This window comes from Lichenostomus cassidix, chromosome 7 (genome assembly GCF_008360975.1).
Source record: "Lichenostomus cassidix isolate B80296 chromosome 7, HeHo_3.0, whole genome shotgun sequence".
NCBI classification, from domain to species: Eukaryota; Metazoa; Chordata; class Aves; order Passeriformes; family Meliphagidae; genus Lichenostomus; species Lichenostomus cassidix.
Genome location: NC_139488.1, coordinates 16,905,924 through 16,924,296, shown reverse-complemented (window position 1 = coordinate 16,924,296; position 18,373 = coordinate 16,905,924). Strand labels below are relative to the sequence as shown.

Here is an 18,373-nt window from a genome sequence, read left to right as displayed (position 1 = left end):
TTCACAGTGATGAGATGCCTAAACCAGAAGCATTTCCCCAGCTTTACAGCACTTATAACAGATTACATAATAATCCTTTATGGAGAAAGCTCCTACTGATTTTGAAAAAAAACCCAAAAAACTTATATGTTGCAATTTTCAGAAAAGCACCACTCTAAAAATGCACACCATTCATTCAGAAGCAACCCAGCTTCAGTACTATAGAAGCTAAAGGTACTGCTCAATGCAATGATTCATAGTTTCTCTAATAGGAAGATTCAGCAGTTTTCAGACAAGACCTTTATTCCCTCTCTGAATAAATGATGCCTGAAATTTTTATTCTTGTTCTAATGGAATTTCAATGGCCTTCACTGCAAATCTACTGGAAATTTTCGCATATTAAGTGGAAAAAATTAAATGATGTTAACCACATTTTAATGTGATTAAGGCTGACAGGGTCATTATTTCTGCTAATCACTCAGTTTAAAAAGCTCAAACAAAACTTTGTAACAGCCAACGGTTTTTTTTCTGTTTTTCTGTATGCCTATGTAGCTGAGAATTAAAGCCACTACTGAATATGAAACACAGCACATATCATAAAAGGATATATCAATGTTTTCTGCAATTTGTACATGGATTTCATTATAATTAATTAAAAATTTTTAAAAGGGGGAGGGGAATCGTTCTTTCAGAATGCACAGTCCTTCTTTTGTCTTCTTCAATCAAAAGACAAAATAGAACAAGGGGATATATATCACTTTTCCTGTAGCTCCTATTTGCTAGTGAAAAAGAGAAAACATTTCTGCATGTCTTTACCGTGAGCCAAAATATATGTGTAATCACATATCTTTTGTCTGGTAGGCTCTGCAATAAGGAGTTCTGCTTATTACCATTCAGGTTGGCATATGCTGGAAAATGGGCACAAAGAAGTAGGACAGAGGCAAGTAGCAGCAATGAAGAACAAAGATTATATAGTTTTCAGAATCACTTGTAGTTCACTCCCACGGAGGATCAAGAATAGGACAGAAAATTAAGGAGACTGCTGTTCTGGTCACGGGCTCAGCTCGAGAGGAGCAGCCTTACAGCCAGACCCCTTGCTCAAAGGCTTGCCACCAACAGCAGCAACTGTCAATGGAGCAGCTCCCTAACATCACAGCAGCTTTGAGGGCGATTGAACAGGGCAGAGGAATTAAATTCAACAATAGACATAAGTTTGTCCTGCTCATACAACCAGAGGAGGGGGTATATTTTTTCTAGGATTTAGATTTTGTTTTTTTCTGGGTGGGAGGAGGCTGTTCACAGGTTCTCTTTAGCTTGCATTTTAGGCCTTTTGAGGGATTACCGTTTTCTGTAAAGCAACCACTGTAATGCTTACTGCCTAATAATTAATACCACCCTCTGTGAATCATCATTTCTGGACGACCTGTACCTCTCATGCCATGTCATCTCTTTCCTCACAACCCCCAAATTTACAGAGGACTAAAAAAAGAGGGGGGAAAAAAGCATTTCAGCATTCATATTAATTTTTTTCTACGTAAGTAACTTGCTTATACTTAAGTTACTTTAGAAGAGAGAAGAAGTGCAGACAGACTGATTCACATTGACCATTCCCATATGGTTTAATAGATACATTTCAACCTTACTGAATCACAAAAAACTTCTTGAATTACCCCCCCCCAAAAAAAAAGTAAACAAGGTCATTATCTTATTAACCTTAGGGTATGTGAAATTTATCTGAAAAACATTTTATTTCCTCCCGATTCTTTGGCAAAGTATCTGAACACAGAGATTGTTGGATCTACCTTATGACTGCAACAAAAATGCTGAGTAAAAAAGGTGGTAATTAATTATACACAAGTCTTTTCACATAAGACTTTACTTCTACTTTACTTCTTCATATCTTGCATGTACTACAAACTGTATTTCAACAGCCAACAGCTTTTTTTTTTCCAAACAAACACTTGCTTCACATCTGAATAATTTTCATAACAAGAAAAAAAGTCCAATGACATCAGATGACTTACTATCAAGGAACAAACTATGTTAACATCAATACATTACAGCTGTAGTCTGTGGTGTTCTCAAAAAGAAACTTTATTGGAATTGTTGCACTTTCTAGTTTTAGTGTGAAGCCATGCACTAGTGCATCAACTAACAACCCCACTGAATTCTTGTGCTCATCTAAGAAGGGACCCTGCTGAATGTCCTAATGCATCTTATTGTGAATCTTCAGCAAATAAAACTTCATGTATGAGCTCATGATGTGCTTTGCTGCTGGAAAGTCACAGGCTCTGTGGGAAGCTTTTTATCTTCCCAGCAGTCAGTTCTCTGAGAACATCAGTGCAGCTACTGTAGTTACCTGTAGATTACTTGTATTTTCTCACATCTGTGTCCAGCAATCTAAACCATGATGATAAAGGGTCATTAGGTTTTGAGTGAGGAAGGGGATGGACTAGACAATTTGCTCTGATAAGCTCCTTGTTGCGAGTGCCGGTTTAGAATGTGAAATGCGGGGTTATGCACATTCTCAACTCAAACCCCACTGCTCTCAGAGCACCAATTAAAAATCATACTCAGCCCATCTTAAACTACATGAACACATCTTACCTAACATTTTTACAATTAAAATACTGCAATAAACTAATTCTGTCATGGTAAGAAGGACATCAACTGTCTATTAGCCACAAAAGAATTCAGGTACAATTACTAAGATAACTGCTGTTTGGAGCACAGCAAAGCAATTTCCCACAGTGGGGCTTACAGTTCAATTTACCAGTTGGGCAAATATTTTGTGCTCTGTAGTGGTCCACAGAGTTAACAGTTACCTGTAACATTTGAGTAGTGTTACACTTGGAGAAAACTTTTTTCAACCTAAACAGGTGTTTCAGCTTTATCCCCATCCATGAATACAGATTTTTTCCCCAACTCTTTTCTAAGAACTCTTTTAAGATTTTCATTTAACATTAAATGCAAATTTTATGAAAGAGCCAATGGGTCTATTTTCCCATTCCAAGCTACTCACAATGAGATCTTGTAAGTTATGGGCTACTGGGAAGAGGAATGAGAATAAGCACAATGTCACCTATAAAATTATGTTAATCCTCAAGTAACTTGATGAGGTGGTAACAGGCTTTTTTTCCTTTTTCCTTATGGGACATTCTTAACTCGGGGAAAAAAAAAATAATAAAAAACCCCCATCCACATGAACTAAACGATAATGAAAGAAGGCTGCATTTTCATATGAAGCAAAACCAGGTTATACCATGAATACAGTATACAGTTCCAATGACACAGTCAGTGACAGAACTATGAGAAGCCTTTAAAATATTTATCATGAAGTTTTGTGTCAAACTGCAGAGAGTATCATGGTATTATGCTAGGCAACAGACAAATACACAGAAATACAAAGGAGCCACTGAATACTTCTTGGTCAATGTACAAGCCATCACAAGAAATTTAGGGATTTAAGAGTATGAAGAACGTAATTCCTACATTTCCCTCATCTTGAAATTAAAGATTAAAATAATTACCATTCAAACACTAATTCATCATCTTAGATAGTTCAAAAGGGGTTTTCTCCATTGCCCTTGCAGAGATGATGATATCCTGCTATGTTGCTTTTGAGTCTTAATTTCAAGTCAGTGAAGAAAAACAGAAGGCTGATATTTTACATTAAAAAGATCTATTTCCAAATTAGAATAATTGGAACAATACATGAGCTCATAATGGATTTTCTACCAAGATTGAAAAACAGCATTTGAAACAGAGCTCTTTAATTTTATCACTTAGTTTTATTTTATACATATACATCTTTTAGTTCTGACTGCTGCAAAAGAACTAGCTATGTACACAACACTGGGGTTTTTTTTTAATCACTACATGGTCTTTAATGAAAATGCATCATTTTGAGAACATTAACAGTCTGCATCATCAGAAAAAAAATGAATCCTTAATAATTATTCATACACCAAGTAGCTGTAAACCCAAATCATTTCAGAAGACCTGAATGTGTCAAGAACTTTGACAATTATGACTGGAGCCAGGAAACTGTAGCACTGCAGAATTTCTTATGAATTTTTCTAGTTACTTTTTATAAATGCTGTCCTAGATGACAGCTTAATGTGTACCACATGCAATATTTATTCTTCTTCAGTGTCAGACTGTCTAGCCATCCAAGGGAATACAAAGAATGTCACTTATTAGGATAAAAGCACAAGGAAGGTAATCAAGGACATATGTAACATCAGCCAATCATGCCCTATTTCAACATCCTATTCCATTCATAACAGTTCAACAATTATTTGCTTACTGATAACTCGCTTTCAGGCTGTTTGTGTTCCCCATAATGGTGGTTTGCATTTATTTTGCTCTTTAGAATTGGACACTTGCTGTGCCATGCTTGTTTGTCAAAACTTTCTATCTTCTGTCAGAAATAGCTTTAGCATATCAAATCATTTCTGTTTGTCAGAAATCAGTAATAGAACAATCTAGTTACCTTCTATGTCAATAGGGTACTAACATAACTAGAAACCAGAAACAAAAGGCTATCAGATACCACACACTATGCAAGACAGGCAGCTAAACCCATGTTTCTATTTATTGTACTTTGATCATATAGCTGTGTCTTTATGAAAAGCCTTGTCCAAAAATTAGACTCTGAATGCAATGGAAATGTACTTCAACAAGACACTGTTTAAGGACAAAGACATTAACCTTGCTTTTAAGCTTGAAAACTAAATTTCTTACTAGTCCTCCATGTCCTTTACCATATTTCTACTTATTTATTTATTTTACCAAATGGCTATATGAAATACTTGTAGACATCTTATCTGCTGATTCCAATCTATATGATGGGTCAAGTTATGAAAAAGCATTGGCTCACAAAGACAAGTAGAGACAGGCAGATAGAGGGAGCCAAAGACAAACATTTACCCTCCATAAAGTTGTTTTTAAATAATACTACTAAGAATAATTTTTGAAAATCCTATGGGAAACTGAACACACATGCACATGCATGCACACTTCATTAATCTGAATATCCTGGGACATAAAGATTTTATTAAATAAAAAACAGGTATGGATTTAATGAGCCTCTGAAATCAAACATAAGCTGGAAGTACCATCACATGTTTTAGATCGACAACACTGTGCAAGTTTTCAATGTATTAGGTGTAAGGTTTTATTTGGGTTTTTTTCTTTAATAAAAGCCATTCGGATTTAAATACATTTTTGCTTCAGGAATGTACTACTGTGCCAAGGCATGAGAACAAGAGTGAGACTCAATATACCATGAATCTGATTAATGCATTTTCTTTGCTCAACCCAATGAAGTACAAAACCAGCACATGCACTTAAGTCTCTTTCAAACATTTAGCTTCTAAACATCTCTTAGGATTTAGAAACTAACACCAGAGCACAGTAAATCCCAAACATCCTTAACTTCTGTCCAAATTAACAATAATTAATCTCAAGCATTGGTAATAAAGGATAATAAAATACCCAATGTCTCATCTGACAGTTCTTCAATTAAACATATATAATGTACAAACTTTCCTCTCCAATTTAACCATGAACATGCATCTATTCCTGGTTTCAAGCCAAGGATACATGGTTCCATCCACTGTAAGACCAGTGACTATCAACATCTGAACATCAGTCATCCATATTAGTCATTAGAAGAAACTCAAGTTGTGAAAATAACTATGCCAAAACTGTAGAAGGTAAGATACATTTCTTGGGAAAAACAAGCAGTTAAATGAAAACATATTTCCATATACTGAATACAAAGAATGAGCTGTAAATAAAATATAAAATCAAAAGGAAAATTGTTCTTTAAAAAATGCATCAGATTTTCAAAATAATCATCAATGAAAGATGTGTCTGTCAATTGTGAAACAAAGATGTCACCAAGAGCAAAAGGAAATTTTAAAAAAGGGTGCCAAAGCCACAGGAGCCTACATTTCCAATCATATAAAAGAATCATCATCCTTCTTAAATATTATTCTTCCATTTATAATAAATGTTTGATTGCCTGATGTTTCCATGTAGCCCCCATTTATAGAAATGACAACAATGTCACAGAACATATTCCCCCAGAGATGTTGCAGACCATTCACAAAGAACAATTTCAAGGTGAGTATTCTTCCCAGACCCTATAGGTATCTCAAATAGCATGCATGAGAGAAATAGTAGTTTCAATGATGAATAAAATTTCAATGATTCCAAACCTTCAATGATGAGAACTTAGATATATTAACAGAAGTCTGTAGGAAGCGACAGCACGAAATGTCTCAAGAAATTAATTCAATAAGCAGAATTTTAGAGGTATATACAGTACTTGTCTGCATATCAAACACTGCAATACTGAGTAACACATCATGAAAAGATACTTATTAATTGGGACATTGTTTAAGACTGCAGTGCCCAATCCAATAAAACAATAGAAGTGTATTCTCTTGTTATTTCTTAACATAAGACAGTATTATCAAAGGGTTTTTTGCTTTAAAATAAGTCTAAAATCAAAGCTCATCCAGCAGTTATTACAACTGTTCATGTGCCTAACACAAGAGTGAAGGACCACCTTTCCTCTCAAAACCCACCAGTTCCAGGCAGCAAGGAGGTATCAGAGCCTCACACAGAGGAGGAGCTACTCTCATCCACCACGTGAGACCACAGCCACTCACCTCTAAAGTCATTCCACAATTTCCTCTCCATGTTCCAGATTCTCAATAGACCCCCACAAAAACAAGTGCTGGTTTTTAAATGCCATGTCAGATACAATAACAATGACCCAACAGACAGAGACATAATACTCAATAGTACCTGTTTTGCCCTTGATTTGAAAGAGCAATTTATTTGCTTAAAGGACTATGCACAACTTCTATGTTGTCTAGTTGACAAAGACAGGCTAACAATACTCATTGATTCTGAAAGGTACAGGGCTTAATAAATTAATAATACAAAGAAATATGTAACTTAATATTCAGTAACTTAACGATAAACAACTATTAACAAGAATAACAATCTCTCACACAAATCTCTATTAGTTTATTTGTAAAGAAAAACAGGGCAAAAATTCCCTCTATTAAAAAAACCCAAGTCCTACTTTCTAGTGTAAGACCTGCTCATTAATGGGACATTAATGAGCTCATAAGAGAAACCACAGCATATGCAGATCAGTCTTTACACTTCTATCTCTGCCAAAATTTCCCTCACATTCAAATATGCAGAAAAAGGTAACTTGATAAACTAGAGCATATTAGGAGATAGCATTTTAACTACACAGAGGGAAGTGTAACCAGATCTTTGTAATTTGCATCACTAAGTATTTTTGTAAATTAACAAATAAACTGAAAAATGCAGCAGAACAAAGCTCAGTCTCCAAGAAGATTTAGACACTCATTTGCAATCTCAGAATAATCCTAATCCCTGGGAAATTCAATTGAGAAGACTATTTCACCTTACTTCACTCCCATTCCTTCATTAGTATTATATCCAAAAATCACTGCAGTGAAAGTGGCTGTGCTTCTAACACCCAATAATCCAAAAGAGTATGGAAACAAAGTCTGTTCTACTTCTTCATTACTAATGACGTTTCTTATCAGGATCTTCAAATGTGAAAGGGATTTTGGCATGAGTATCTACAGGCTTACATGCACAGTCTAACTGCTTTACTCTAAAACAAGTAAAGAGTGAAATTCACTGCTGAACTATTTACCACTGGAAGGAGGCTTTGAAATCTGCATCTGAGGTAATGATATAACAGCAAGATGACAGCACTGATATTGTGGTTAGTACTCTTGTCTCCTCCAAACATTTCTGAGTGCCTGTTGATGAGGTTGTGTTGATGATGCTCAGGACTAACAACCCTGCCCTGAAACATACTGTAAATTACAGAATCTGGTCCTCAACATGAAAGCTGGGTTCTTAAGATGCTTACCCTCTCACTTTCTTCCATTCTGTAACACAGACAAGTGAGTAAAGCACATTTTCTCCTTCACTTTTTCCATTTCAGTGTTTAGGACATCACTGTCTTGGAGTACTACGAAAGAGAAATGTCTACTCTCCTAAATATAAACCAGTCTGAATCTAAAAACATAGGACATGAAAAGCAAGATGAGGCCCTTTGAAACTAAGAATCTCACTTAAAGAGTATTTTAAAAGGTATCAAGCTACTGAAAATCCCCAAACTCATTCAGCTGTCAGTAAAACGAATGTAATAAAGCTATATTAAATGACCACACATAGTCAAAACTCTGATCTACTATTAATAAGAGGGAAGCACTGCTTGGCCAGCTAAGGCTGTGACAGTATTGTTTAGAGAGGGACCACAGCTACATACAACAGACACCTAAATGACTGAGCACATTTGGATGGCCTTTGAAAAAGAGGACTGACAGAATACATACTTTCTTTGCAGACATCATTTAGGAGATAAATCACTGATTTATCTGAACATCCCAGAAAAAAATATGCAATTATTACACAACATTGCAACTTGGGGCAATGGGCAACTTGATTTTAAGGTGGACAACATTTCACAAAAAAAATTTGTCTACAATTTCACCAGCATCAAGACTTTTAGGGAAATAGTGAAGAAAACTGAGGCATAAACCACAACTTTCTCCACAGTGGTAAATAAGCAGCACAAAACTGAAGTAAGCTCTTTACACAGCATACTGGGAAGAAGGAAGTACAGTTAACCACTACACAGTAACAAAACATCTCTGCATCTCAGGTTCGCTTCAGAGCACTTTAAGCCTTCTCTAGTTTTAACAAGACTACAGTTCAAAAAGGATTTTGTACCTTATTATGCATCCAGAGTCACAAACATCTCATTGCAATAATAAAAAACAAAATTTATATCATTGTCTTTGAAAATGTCACCACATACCATTATTTTCTGGAGGTCCCTGTCTCTGCTGCTCATGATTCCATACACTGAATGAATCCAAGTTGTGCAATTAACTGATTTGGAATCTAGTGCAACATTATTCTGTCCCTTAGTATTTTGTATCTTAAGCAGTATGTGTTTATTAAAGAGATGAAAATATTTACTCAAAATCCCAATTCCAATGAAGACCAGGGAGAAAAAAAGATTCTAAAGTGTTCAGACAGTATATGTAAATAAAAATGCCCTTTCTTACCCTGCACACGTTTGGGTAACTTTGTGAGCAGGGAAGTTTTTGCTTCTTGCAAGTTAGCACCTGCTACTTTAGATTTTGCCTATGAAAGTCCAAGTGTTTAAACAAGATATCACACAAATCACTTGATTCCTCAACTGCCATGGCAGATTAAAAAAGGCATCATTAGCAGGTAGCAATTCATAAGACTACATAAGCCAACTATAAAACAGGCAGGGCATCCAAACTCATAGCTGCAGTTGTTCAACATTACAACTGAACCCACAGAATTGTGTATAAATAGATCAGAAACCGTGGTGATGACAGCCAAAAAAAAAAATTAAAAACACTGAGAAGAGCATCTGCAGAGAGAAGAAGAAAAGGAAGAGAAGATGGAAAGCAATGCTGAACTGTTCAAATGGAGATTTGGATGACATGCAGCTGATAAGACAGGGATTGTACACACAGCAATGAAGCTGAGACGCTGCTTGTAGCTGCTCTCACTCAGCACAGCCTTCCTGACATGAAGTGTTAATACACAGCCCTTTTGTACTGCCCTGACAGTACAATCAGCTGGGTGCACATGGATGCTCTCAGAGTACAAGAGGCCTGGTGGGTCATGGCTGCTGTGCTGGGCTGGTTTTGGTGCTGTGGGATGCTGGATTGTCATGCGTCACCCAGAACAGTTCCTGAGTCTTCCTGTCCTTCATTTCCCTGCTCACCCTCATCTCTACAGCCTGCAGCCTTTGATGACTTCTAAATGTAGTTTGATGGTACCTTTATCTGCCCAGGACAGGCCTTCCTAAAATCCAGAAGGTTCCCCTCAACTATGACCACCCCTCTTTTTACCAGTTCAAGACTCAATATATCCTAATTAACTGAGGCTTTATTTCCTGAATTTGCAACCTACACTTTAGCTATTTAGTAGTGCCATGTTGTAATCAGGTGGACCAGAATTTTTGAAAAAAGTTTCACTGTACAACATTGCTAATTTTTAAAACAGAAACATTTTATTTGAAAAACTTTACTGTCCTAATACTTAGGAACCAAGACATTTGGCACAGAGCAAACTTGTTATCAGAGGTAAACCATCACACTTTAAAGGTGAACAGTTGAGTGAAGTTAGACCCTGGGAAGGTGCTTTTGTGTCTGGGGCAAGGTTACACAGTGAAGCTGAGAATGAGACCCATCTTTCCATGCTTAAAGACATGTCCCCAACACCTGCTATTACCCAAACAATATGCATTCACATTCAAACAGGCAGGGGACTCCAGAGGGGCAGGCAATAGAAAGCGAAGCGAAGCAGGAAGTCTGGTGAAAGAAATCATCCAGACCAAAGGACTGGACTGGAACTAAGCCAGCAAGAATGGGATGAAATCAAAGGAGAGGGAGAGGGAATCTGGCAAAGACCCATGGAGAACACATCAGCTAGGAAAAGGGTGGCATGAAAAGCATGGGATAAACAGAACAACTAAATGTTACTAAATATTTACTGAAGTTACTGGAATAGGTAAAACAGAAGATTGCAAGAAGTCAATCGACAATGTCAGGACACAGGGCTGCAAAGAAAACAGACTGCCATTTGGTTGATGGATGACTAATTAATTTGTATTCATTAATTCATTTGTATAAGAAACAATAAAGAATAACTGTTTATTAAGCAAACAACATGCACTGTCCCCTACTACACGAGGTAAGTGCTCTATGAAAAACATATGCAATTCTCTAGTCTCAACAGCCTGAGCTGTAAGATACTCTCTCACTGTCAGGCAGTAAAGATGTAGCAAGATGCCAGAATTCTGGATCTGGTTAACTCTGAATACCGGACTTCTCCACTTGTGTGTGCAAAACTTTATTTATACCCAGATAACATCATTCATCTCCTACTATTCTTTTAAAGCATTTCAGTTGTAAGGCAGGAGCAAGAGCTGTAATATATTTTTTAAAATACTATTTTCCAAATTTGTCAGCATAGAAGACAACCTTAAAATCATTAAGCACCTATGTCAAGAAAACATCTCAATACCACCTTGGCATTACAATTTATGATGAAAAAATTTCTAAGAATAATTTCTCAAATATATTTATAGGAATAAAATGTATCTGACTAAACACCCATACCTGCGGAAGTACGACCAAGAACGCCAAGTCTCCATTTATTACCATAAATGGTAATAAATAACTCAATTTATAACTTTGTTTCCTAACTAGTTTAAAAGTGAAAGACCAAGTGAAACAGATTAATTCATGCTCAAACCTATGAAGTGTTCCCTTTTACTTGACCTTCTATATTTCTTTCTTCACATCAAATTTCCCTACCCCCTCCATTTTTTTTTTTAATATTCAGAACATCTGAAGCAATATGAAAAAGATTAATAGAAAAGGATTATTCACTCTCATACTACAAGATCTAAGGAGCATCAAATGAAATTATGATGTGGCAGATCCAAAACAAGCATAAGGAAGTACTTCTAGGTACAGCACATAGTTAAACCATGGAAGTCCCTGCTCCAGGATATTGGGATGCCAAAAAGTATACTTGGGTTCAAAGGGTCAATGGCTAAATTTACAGAATAAAAATCAGTCAAAAAGTATTAACCACAAGTATATAATATCTGGCTTAGTCAGTTCTACAATAACAGATTGCAAGAAGCTGGATGCATATACTCTGTTTGCTTAATCTGTTCCTATAATCTTCCCTGGACATCTGTTAGTGGCCTGTCAGAAACATGATACCAGAAAAGACAGACCTTTCATCTGACCTAATTATGCCTCTTCTGGCTAAAGAACATTAAAAATGCTATCAAAATTAATGGGAAAATTTTTATTTATTATGACACATACATCACTTTTCTAAATACACATGAGTAAAATACTAAGTCCCCCTATCCTATCAACACTAATGAACATTTTTAACAGAATGTCTGTCATAACATTATGGAAAAACAATCCCTTAAAATAATGTTAACATACATTTGGATATTCAACACCTCTGAATTATATTAGAGAAAACAATATTCAAAAATTCGTAATTAAGTTTCAGACAATTTAGTTACAATGCCAGATACTAGAAAACCTTCAGCAGCATAATTGGTTTTTTGAATTAAAAGTCCAGTCATAGGAAGAAATTCCCTTTATTGGGCCTGAAAAGTTGAGTCAAAAGATCAGTTTATACAGCTTTAACATACGCAGCATTCCTGGTGCTTCCTGCAAGTAAGTCCAAAATACCAAACCAAACAGGATGCTAAGCATGGTCCACTACATTCACTCATTAATTAGCTAAATATATTTCAGATTGGAATCCATACTATGAGCCACTAAAAGTAACCTCTTTAGCAAGACTAAAATGTAAAGATTCAATTAGATGAAGGGCTGATATATCTGATATCCTGGATTTATATGACATCCTGTGACTCAGAATGCAGTTTTAACTGCATTCTGAGTAATAGTAGTAGTAATAATATTATTATTACTACTACTATTATTTAGAATATTTTCATGGTAAAACTCCAATACATGTATACCATAGTTAAGATACTAGATCCAGATAAAAAAACATTAGGAATTATTAAAAGAATTGTTTAAATATTCATTTAGTGCACAGCAATAGAGTATTAAGAATGGTTTCAGTGGATTCCCCCATAAACATCAAGATTACTGTCATCTGATCATAACATAAGTGCGACTAACACAGCTGCCATGTCAGCTTCTCTTCAGGGGCTAGGTCTTAATCACAAATCAACTGAATGACTAATTCAACATTGTTAAAACCAGCAAGTAACTGCTTGGAGCCATTCCAGTTTTTACATCTTTCAAAAGGTCAATACACCTACTCAAATACACAATAGTCCTATCTTTCACAGTGTTTTCTTCTTTTCTTGGATTGAAAAATAACAGGTTGGCACTTAAATATAAGTGTGTTTTAACTAACAATTAAAATGTTCATTAATTCTGAAAGAATGACCCAGTAAAACAAAGAGAATTTTAGTTTTCCTCTCCACTCAAAATCAAAAAGCCTCTTCTATCCTTTGCTGTTTAAACACTTTTGTAGTTGCAAAAGTCTGACAAAAGCATTTTATGGCTGAGCATTTCCTGCATTAACCTTACTTTTGTTATAGTAATATTACAAATTAAACTCAGAAATAAACTTTTTTGAGAAGAATGACTAAGACTAAATGGGGCTTGCATTTCAAATATAAGTACCTACCCCTCAAAATAATAATACAAATCACGAGGTGGCATCTAACAGTAAAATATATTCTAATCATTTACATCTGCTTGTACCACACAAATGACAGAATCCTACCGTTAGCATCCTTCATAGAAAACATTTATTCTGATCTTAAATATAAAAACTATGTTGCATAAACAGAGGATTTAAAGCTGTGGCAGAGTGGCTAAAGGAAAGGAAATGGCAATCTTTCTAGTTCTAGTAGATGCCTTTCCCTATCACACAATGTTTCCCACTCATAAATACATGACAAATACTTCCTCAATCATTTTTTACGAGCAGGGATGCACAGGGGGTAGTCAATGGCTAGCTTGAGGGAAAATAGGAACAGCAGGAGGCAGAAACTGTACTGAAAATGGCTATGTGGTAAATTCTCTTCTGGAACATCACTCAGATACCCAGGCTTTGATCTTTCAGCTACAATTACACTCACATCCATGAGCTCTGTGTATACTTTTTAAAAACTAAATCATTAATTGTAATAGAAACAGCTAAACTGTTTCATTATATGATTCCTCAGTTCAAACATACAATATTTTACAAATTAAAAATTGCAATTTATCCAAAGACTCGCTTTCAATTGGGTTTTAACTATGTCATCATCACAACTACTCTCACAAAAAACATGGGGTGACTGGCGACAGCTAAATCACAGACTGGCGTCGCCTAAGTAGTCTGGCTACCATTAGGGTCTGGGAAATGGTATTTACTGTACAATTAGAGCCAGTGAGCTCTACCTGTAATCATCCAAATACAGGTGTGAGGATCCTTTTTTGGACAGCAAAACCGACTCATCCATTTCCACATAAACTTTAGTGTCTGTACTGTTACAGCAAACCTTAAGAAACCTCAGCATTTGTACTTTGAAAAAAATATCACCTTACAATAACAGAGCAAACATGAATTTATCCTGATTTTAACGACTTCCTTGGGTAGAACCACTTCTTATATTTAGATTGTCATACCAAAAATATTTAAAGGAACAAATGAATTTAAAATTATAAAGTCTGGCCAAATATGAAGAGCTTACATTATTATATTTTTTATCAAGTCTATTCTGAGACTTGTGTCTGTGTTTGAGACTGAGAGGGTTTGCTATTAAAATACGTTAAATTTTGTTCTTTAGTACCAACACAAAATGTCTTGGAGTATCAAAAGGACAGTTTTAGTCGCAGTAATTTCACAGAATTTATTCTAATGATTTATTGGAGTTAACCATCTGACATTAATTATTGTTTTGGCTTCCAGTCTATGAATGTTTATTTTTCAGTTTAAAGCCTTCTCACTCTTTGATATCATATGGAAATGAGAATTTTTAATGGAAAATTGAAACCATGTGCATCTAAGTACTTAATGAAGTACAGGGAGAAACAGAGGGTGTACTTTAGGAGAATTCAGATATTCCGCTTTAGATACTTTTGATTAGTTTGGATGAGTTACACGCATATATCTGTTCAAAAACATACATTTATACATCTTCAAAGTATCTCACAAGTACAGTGTTTAAAATTCTGAATTTTAAGAAAATATTTGCTGTTTGGTTGGGCTTTTTTACACTAAATACACTGCTATAGATTTCCCTTCATCATATACTAACTACTTAATCCGTTCCCTCCTCCACAGAGCAGCATTTATGCCATCTAGAGCTTCCAATGACATGCTAAATGCTGTACTTCTCATCAGCAGATTCCCACCATACGTCTACCATGTTAGGACTGGATCTTTATCCAGTTCACTGAATGTCTGATAGATTGATTTTGTAACCATCATATATTTCAGTCACAATATTGATGTCAGAAATACCTGACTAAAACCTGATCTGTTCATGGCATTAAAGCCCATCAAAAGAGGCCTGTAACCACAAGCAACACACAAGCAGTGGCAAGAAAGCCAGGCACCCAACTGCAAACAGAAGAGTAATGTTAAAATGTGCAATTTTGTTTGAAAGACTTCTGTGCAACTCATATAGCTTGAGTCTTCCGGCATTCAATTCATTCCTTGGGAATGAAAAAGATGTTGTTCAGACAACCAGCATTATAGAATATGATAAAGCCACATGTTTATCTAAACTAGTACTTCTAAGTCAAACATATTTTCTTCACAGTTAATGGATTCACGTGAAAACTTAAGGAAGGAAAGCATATTCTTTTCTGCAGTTTCAGTCAGGGTTTCACCATATGCATTGTATTCAAGCTGCATGTCAATGGGAGTATAACAAGTAACAGAAGTATAAGATTAGTTCACATTGCTATTTTAATTAATATTCTTGGTGATCTGAATGTGCAAGGAATTACTGACCATTGAAAAATGTGAAACAGAAATATAAATTTAGACATTTAACTTGTACACACTCACCACTTGTTCTTCTTTCTAATGTAGTCTTTTTCAGAGAGATTAACCAAGTAGATCATCGGTTTTGAAGTAAAAAACAAATGCTTGTTCAAAACATCAATCTGGAAGTGAGAATATAGTGGGAGAATTTTAAAAATTGTTTAAATCAACTGGAATTAATTTTATGGTAATTTTCCTCATGGCACGTCTGAGAAGACTACAGAATTCAAGTGTAATACATAAATCACAGATAAGCCTAGCTTCAGCTAATAAATTCAACATTCTATACACTACGAATATGAAATCTAAAAAAACCCCAACTTTAAAAAGAACCAGTAACAGGTAGCAAAATTAGAAGTCAATTCATGGAATAATATTTATAGCCTACCTCTTTGTCATTCCAATCATGATAGAAGCGGACAGCTTTCTTTTCATCTATTACCCATGTCTTGATCTTGCACATTACGTCCTACGCAAGATCACAAAAAAAAAAAAAAAAAACAAAGTCAAAAACTCAGCTGGATATCAAGACTATTCTCTTCCATAAACAAGGCATGTATACATTAAGATTCAAAACATACACACAACCCAAAAATTAGATAACACCTTTTAGAAACAAATTTTTACTCTCCCAGAAAAACAGAAATTGCTGCTTTAAAAGTCGCTAAAGAGCAATATGGATTATTAAAGTCATCCAAACCCCACAATTAAAAAGTTAAATACACAATACTCAAGTATCATCTCTCGTCACCACGAACATCAGCAGAGCTCATAAAATATACGTAAAAATCAGTACATTTTAGATTGCTTTTCAAACTCAGTAAGACGCAACATTTCAGCATCCAGCGGGAGAGACCACGTACACTATAAACATGCCATTAAGAAAAGAGAATGGGTGGGACAAAACACAGCAAATTTTTTTTTTTTTAAATTGTGAGCAAAAGAAATGGAGCCTATTATTGATGATCCACCCTCAAGAAATTAATTCAAATGGCCAAAGCCCTTTTTATTCCGCATTAATTTTTCGCCAACACCTTCTCCCTCCCCCCCCAAAATGAAACCTGCCAAAGCCTCCATTACACAATGGCAAGAGCCTTGCACTGGTGACCTCCAACCAGCTGCATTCACTTTCAGAACATCTCTCTCGGCAGGAAATCTAAAGGCCTTTTAGTTAGCAAGCTAGTGTGCATTCAGAAGGAGTAACTGCAGGAAGAGCCCAATGTGCTTTGTTTCTCTGGCCTTTCTTCACAGAAAGATTAATCATCTGTGAAATGGAAACGGCAAACAGCAAGTGACACAAACTGAACCCTTCAAGCCTTTCCTCATCAGTTTTGTGGTCGTGAATCCGAAAGCTGCGTGTGGCACGGTTCTCCTTACAGGCAGGTGTTAATAAAAGGCTCTTGGGTCTGAAAGGTCAAACTCTGCTCTTCTAGGAGTAGTACATTTTAGAGTCGCCTATTTTTTGTTGTAGATAATTTATGATCATGCTTTAAATAATGCATTTTTTTAAGTTGTATTCGATGCAATTGAGCATTAACATCTTTAAAATACAAGGAAACATTCCCTAAACTGTTGAGCACGTAACATTTTTTGCTCTTAATGCGATGCAGTTGAAGGACATTTATAAACAAGCACAAATAACATCAGTATTTACTACCCTCTTTTCTAGTCTTGCAGTAGCTTTAGTGGAAGGGAAAAAAAAAAAGAAAAAGCTCTTCTAAATCTTCAGATCCTGATTTGAAACCCTCCAGGAACAGGACTCCCCACAGATTTTAACAAGGAAGGGGCAAGCTAAAACTTTTAATGAAATCTAACATGTTCTGCCTAAGAATAATCACTTTTACTCTCCTATAACTGAATTTCACTCATAAATGTTTAAAAGTGGCTAATATAACACCATTTCCTACAAGGAGAAGATCAAAGTGCTATATTACAAATGCATTATGATTAAAAAAGCACTGTGCAGCTTTGCTATTAACTGTTCTTTAAACCCTAAAAGGCTTCCCATAGATCTCACTTGGCACTGCATATACAACCTTTGACAAGTAATGTAGACCATTTTTATTCATTGCCTAAAATTGTAGGCAATTATGTGCGTCACACTGGCCACCTGCAAATTCTGAATGCCTGCTCCAGTTGTCAGAGCAAAAAACTAATGTCGGAGGGGATTAATCTAGGGGGAGAGAGTCCTCTTTAATGGCTCCAGCAGGTGAAATGGCCCAGCTGGTTACTATGATGAGTGGCCAGAACAGCTTATGTAGAGACATGCAACAAGATTACACATAAAGAAGAAAACAGTGGTACCATCTTATCTTTAACCCTATGTGCTTTTTATTTTTTAATTAATCAGTATAAACAAGATAAGGGAAGCAATTCTACCACTAAGTACTTTTCACTTAAGATCTTTATCCTCGGCTTCTCTTTAAACAGATACATACAAAAATCAACACAACCTCCAAGAATCCTGTTCAGCAGTGAAGGAATTCTGGTTACACACTCTTTTGGCTTTTAAACTAGTTCTGTGGGCACCTACCACATGGCTTTCATCATTACAGTTTCTAACACAATAGCAACACATTGCTACATATAAATTGGAGTCAATAAAAAATTGACAGAAAAGAACTACTACAGCACAAGTCATCATAGCTGAACTTTTAGGCTTAAGCAGAAACGAAATGTTTTGTAATCACACTGTAAGGGGAGCTACACA

The 18,373-nt window shown here is 35.7% G+C and overlaps 1 protein-coding gene across 2 annotated transcripts in view; it reads right to left on the bottom strand.

Annotated features, from left to right (window-relative positions):
- OLA1 (Obg like ATPase 1) overlaps nt 1–18,373 on the bottom strand; it is a 130,969-nt gene that overhangs the window by 22,984 nt on the left and 89,612 nt on the right. For both annotated transcript variants that reach the window (XM_085066427.1, XM_085066428.1), the window contains 2 exons: nt 16,052–16,132; nt 15,688–15,785 (listed from right to left, as the gene is read on the bottom strand). In XM_085066427.1, coding sequence (XP_084922553.1) covers nt 15,688–15,785; nt 16,052–16,132 — 179 coding nt within the window. The remainder of the gene's footprint in view (nt 1–15,687; nt 15,786–16,051; nt 16,133–18,373) is intronic.